Here is a 6000-nt window from a genome sequence, read left to right as displayed (position 1 = left end):
TAAGTCCATCTTGCATGATCCTTGCATATTGTTGCATGCTTGTTCCATTTCGTCGTTATTGCATACTTGGTACATTGCATTTTTGCATGCTTCGTACATTGTACATTTGCATGTTTAGGTTGCATAGTATTGTTGCATACTTGTTGCATGCCATGTTGTTTACATGTTAGGTTGCGTTGTATTGCCTTTGGCGAGCTCATGTTGCGTTGTATCGCATTTCCATGATTGCATTGTATTTGGCATACTTGAATTGCATTATGTTTGGTTTGGGGTGTCAAATCAAACATGAGGACCGAGGGACGTTCGTACTTGAAGTGACGAAATGTGCCTCGATCCTCGGTCGCCGACACTCTTGATCCAACGTGATAGAGCTCTAGGCATACATGTGTTTTTTTGCATTCATTCCATATTGAATCGCACACTTGGCTCATTTGGCCATCATGCATCGACATGCGTGATTGATGGCTCGAGGGTCGAGTACTACACTCCCTTGAGCTCATGACATGATAGGGAGAGTGTTTGTGCACACATTGCCTTGGAAATGCATTGCCATGCTCTGTTTGTCCTCTGCTGCAGCAAAACAGCATTCTGCAGGAAGATATGGCCGGCCGACCATCTTTAGTGCCGATCGACTAAAAATTATTGGCCGAGATCCTCACAAATGGTCGGTGACCAATTCCACATGGGCGGTGTTCCTATGTTTTGGCCGGTGACATCTCACAGTGCTCAGGGAGTGATTCAGAAGCATCCTTGGGACTATTGCAGTTTTCAGAGGTGCAGAACAGTGCAAACAGAGGCAACATGTGGCATGAAAACGGTTTCAGAGCGAGGCGACCGAGCATGCATTCGTCTCTCTTCCCGAGACCGCTTTCCTATTCTTCATAGCTTAATTAATTTGTTTAATTAGTTAAGAGTTATGTAATAATTAATTAGCTAGGGTAGTTAATTAATTAGTTGATTTGTATTATTTATTCGGACCTCCGTCGAGAGGGCGAATTTTGTAATAAGTGTGCATGAGTGTGTGAATGTCTTCCAACCCCACGTCTTTCTTCCTTTTACTTAACCGTTTACGATGGTTAGTTCTAGGTCATGTTTTGATTAGCATACTTATGATAGCATGTTTGCATTCATTCATCTGTATTGCATGCATCGAGCTCGGCGCATCATACTAACTGCATTATATTTCAACACTAACTTGAATACATGATTATCCAGTTGCATTTCATATGCCATTTTAGAATAGCCGAGCCTATTTCTAGTTGCATTTTGCATGTGTTGTATTAGCTATCTTAACATAAACTAGGATCATGCATTGATTACTAACTAGCTATTGTTTTGGCTTGGAGTACTAGGTAAGCTTTTATGCTTTAGCATCTTGCATGCGTGTAAGTGTTGCCATATTTAGCATGCTCGCCATGAGGCTATGTGCTTAAGTGATATAACTGCCTGAATGCCTGTGGGTGAATGCTGGATTACTTGAATTGGAACAATTCATCGAAATGCGCGTTTTGAAGCCCACTTGAGAGTGGCAAAATCATGTTTTTCTAAGCCCACTTGAGGGTGGCAAATCCACGTCTTAGCCTACTTGCGAGTAGCACCTTCAAACCATTTTCAAACAAACATGAGATGTTTTGTTCCAACTTAGGCGATCTAGTCTATATTTCTGTGTTGTGCGCATCACATAGTAATTATAAGCTAATAACTGGAATAAGAACACATGTGTTTTTAAAAATGAAATATCATGCTTAGTAAAGGCCGATCTTTGATCGGGCGAGCGAGGGTGCTCATTGCATGACCTTCCCCTCTCGTACCCAAGTTCCCAGGCCGAGGCAACTTTGGTGATGACGGACACGTGGCCTTAGGCATGAGTCAGGGTTTCCTAATTTCCTCAAAATAAAATATTTAGGTAGCGACTCTATATCTGGCAAAGCAGTCCATGTTTGACACTTTTTTATAAAAATTAATTTTCCAAAACGATTTGCTAGATTTGGACTCTTTGATGATTTATAAATCTCACATTGCACATTGTGAGATCAGATTAAGAACCGTGACATTTGAGTCCGAACTGTAGCACAGCATAAAGCCCCTCGGGGCGCGTCTACACCAACGTACGAAATGATTTATCAAAAGATTCTTATACTATGTATGATTTGATTTTTAGAAATTTATTTTAGAAATTTTTTTAAAAAATTAAAAATTAATTTGGTTAAGAAATAGAAAATAAAAAATAACTATTATTTTTATATAATTTTATCTTTCGAGTTACTAGAAATAATTTTTTACAAATTAAATATATTTCTTCATATTTATTTTTATTATATTAGTTTTTATTTAAAAAAAAAGTTTGAAATTTTTTTTTAAACAACAAACCAAAGGCACTTTAGGTTAAATCAGGTTGTTTCGTTGTGTTCAACAAAAAAAAAAAAAAATAAAAGAAAAAAAAAAAGTTGTTTGGAGCTTTGGTACATGTTAAATCACGTTGTCTAGTTGTGTTTAAAAATAATAAATAAATAAATAAATAAAGGGGACTGTTTGGCACTCTGAAAGGTCCTACGGGTAATATAGTCCATCAACATATATTTTGGTGATGTTAGTATACTTCTGTAACGGTTTAGTTCACGGCAGGGGGTCAAATTGTTATGTAAATATAAACTTTCAGGTACATGATGTAATTTTTGAAACCTTAGGGGTATTTGTAATTTAGCCAAACCTTAAGGGGCATATGTAATTTGCCCTTCTATTAATAAATCATTAAGTCAATTAACGGTTTTTAATGTTTCAATTAATAATTTAGGTAATTTTATTATTGTATAAGAAAGCAATAATGAATTTTATTTTTTTAATTAATTATGTTAAATGAAAGATTTTAGTAAGGAAGTATTTGTAATTTTTCAAACCACAGGAGCTAATCTGTAATTTATGCAAATCTCAAAAGGTGATGATTATTATTTAACTGTTCCTCTATAATTTTTACAAATCACGTTTTTTCCAATTAAATTTTTTTCAAATATTTTTTTTAATTAATTTTTTTTCACTTATAATATGTGTGATCTCATTGTCATAAATAATAAATATAAATATAAATATTTTAGGCTTGAACAAACATATTTTTTAATTTATGTTTTAAATTTTTTTTAAACATTTTGTTCAAACCAAACACGTTTATAATTTATGTTTTTTTTTTAAAAAATAAACAGAAACCAGTTTATAAAATTTTTATAAATATAAACAAAAAACGTAAATGTTACCAAACGCTACCTTAGGGTTTAATTCTTAAAATTTACTTATTTTTTATTTTAGGGTTTAGGGTTTAATTCTTAAAATTTATATATTTTTATTTTAGAGTTTAGGATTTAGGGTTTAGAATTTAGAATTTAATTCTTAAAATTTATTTATTTTTTTATAAATCCTAAACCCTAAATTCTAAACCCTAAAATAAAAAAAAAATTTAAAAATTAAACCTCAAACCCTAAAATAAAAAAAATAAATTTTATCCCTAAACAGTAAAATAAAAAAAATTAAGAATTAAAATAAAAAAGTAATCATTTTATATAATTGATTATTATTTGCTATTATAAATTATTATTATATATATTTAATATTGATTTCAATTTTATGGAATAAAATATATATATATATTAAATTATAAATATATATTAAAATTTATATATATATTGAGTGTGAGTGTGAGCGTGTGTGTTTGTGTCAGAGTGAGAGACAGAGTGAGTGAGTGTTTGTGAGTGTGTGTGTTTGAAAGCGTGCTTTCTAACCACGCTTTCTTCATAACACAGTGAAAGCGTGGTTAGAAACCACGTTTTCTGAAAAAAAAAATATGTATATTTAAAAGCGTGGTTTGAAATCACGTTTTATGATTAACTTAAAAGCGTAGTTTGTAACCACGTCTTCTTAATTAAAAGCGTGGTTTGTAATCACGCTTTTACTATTTCACAAATTTTTCGCGGGAGAAACCTGAAAAACAGTAAAAGTATGATTTGTAATAATATTTTAACCTAATTTACATATTTCGATCAAACTAGATCTACTTTGAAAAATAAATTACTAATTTATTTGAGAAAAGCCCCAATTAGGGGTTGGACGAAATGGAGCTGGCATGTTAACGTGTAGTTAAATAATAATCATCACCGTTCACTCAACCCTCAAGTTGCATCTCTCTCTCTCTCTCTTTCTCTCTCTCCGCATCAAATCAAATGCTCATCAATCACGAACTCTCTCAAACACACGAACAAACTTGTTAAAAGCTTTTCAAATCGATCTCTAGGGCTTTTACTTACACCTTCACTTTCTTCTAATCAAAATCTAGGGTTCTTGGTGTAGGCATAAATGGTGAACAATCATCAAGACCGCATAGGCTCCTACTTTCTGGAGCTATGGAAGCACAATTCCAAGGCTTCGATGGAGATGGAGGTCGAGGAGGAGGCCGAGGAGGAGTCTCCGACGGAGCTCAACACAATCAACACCTACGGTGGTTTCTTGAATGTGTTTCCAGACAAGCTCTCTGTGCACTACACAAATGTGAACTTGCACGGTCATGATGTTGGAGTTGTCCAGGCCAATCGTCCCGCCCCTGTGAAGCGCCTTGTCTACTACTTCGAGATTTACGTCAAGAACGCTGGCGCCAAGGGCCAGACTGCCATCGGATTCACCACCGAGGGTTTCAAGATGCGCAGGCAACCCGGGTAAAACCATATTCTTCTTCACACCTGTCCCAATTCTTCAATTCAATGAAATTCAATTTCTACCAAGTATTGGTTTATTTATTTATTATTATTATTTTTTTAATAAACTCTAGTTTTGTTGCATTTCATTACTTTACATTGCATTAGTGTATACGGACGCAACACAATGCAAACCAGTTTTGGAAGTTAAATTTCGATAATATTGATACAAGATTTTTAACTTTGAAAGCTTAATCAATTGGCATTTTTATATTTGAAAATTCAGTTTAAAACTTAAATTGGCTCTGGCAAACCTAGACTAGACTTGTCCTACCAAACCACCCACATTTGGAATTTAGCTGCTTTAGTTGAGTTTCCAATTTTCTTTTGTTAATTGCATAAGCATATTATGCATCTCTAAGTTTTTGTTTATGTGCATTGAACTTTTTATTTTGCCAAATATAGAATGCCCTAGCAAACCAGCTAGTCAATGGCCCTTTTTAAGAATGAGGCATGCTTTGCAAGATGAGCAAAAAGGAGGGGGGAAAAAAATGAGGGAAGGCAATCCTTATCAGAGGCAAATTTAAACTCAATAGAGTGCAAAGACAATGGCAAACTAGTTCAACACGCTATAAAGATGGCCCATAGAAGGATTATAAGGTGTTCACCAACCTTGTGGTTGAGGAATCATCTCTTTCTTAGCCAGATTGTGGACCCAACTCTTATCTCCTTCTCAAAAGAGGTAGATTGACAGAGATATAAAAACTTCACCTCTGAATTGCCATAATGGCAAGGATGTGGAGAATTGGATTTCAGCCATTCTATGACAATGAAACATTTAACCTCAACAAGGTTGAATCCCATTCAAAGTGACTTCTTGGTAGCTCTGTGACCTGGAATACATCTTTGCTTAAGTGACAAAACTTGCCACTACTTGTCTGAAAAAAGTGAGGTTATCATGTTCTTTTAAGATTCCCCGAGTATTATCTTTTCGTGTTTCCCTAGCACCAATCTTCAAAGTTGAGATCAACTCTATGCAGAGCAGGTTGCTCCAACATAAAAAAACTTCCACAACTTGAATAGAACAAGATCAAAATGGGGCCCAATCATGTGTGTCGATTTATGTGTAACTCCTTAGAATTCATCGGTGAAGAGGTCTATAGCTAAGTAAGAGACCATTCCTTATTGCTGGTCCCTATTAATTTGTGGGTCGTGGGATGAGCCAAAAAGTATTTCTAAGAGCTGTGTTTCTGAAGGAGCCACCAAATTAATGGCCACAAAAACTGTAAAGCTTTTGCATACATAATAGGAAATTCTACAATAA

General features: G+C 34.5%; 1 protein-coding gene across 2 annotated transcripts in view; it reads left to right on the top strand.

Annotated features, from left to right (window-relative positions):
• Positions 1 to 4082: 4082 nt before the first annotated feature.
• RANBPM (SPla/RYanodine receptor (SPRY) domain-containing protein) overlaps positions 4083 to 6000 on the top strand; it is a 34698-nt gene continuing 32780 nt past the window's right edge. For both annotated transcript variants that reach the window (XM_082920543.1, XM_082920542.1), the window contains exon 1: positions 4083 to 4697. In XM_082920543.1, the coding sequence (XP_082776669.1) occupies positions 4342 to 4697 (356 nt within the window). In that variant the 5' untranslated portion in view covers positions 4083 to 4341. The remainder of the gene's footprint in view (positions 4698 to 6000) is intronic.

The sequence above is a fragment of the Camellia sinensis genome, chromosome 3 (assembly GCF_055761805.1).
Source record: "Camellia sinensis isolate YWXY chromosome 3, ASM5576180v1, whole genome shotgun sequence".
NCBI lineage: Eukaryota > Viridiplantae > Streptophyta > Magnoliopsida > Ericales > Theaceae > Camellia > Camellia sinensis.
This window is presented reverse-complemented; position numbering and strand designations above follow the sequence as displayed.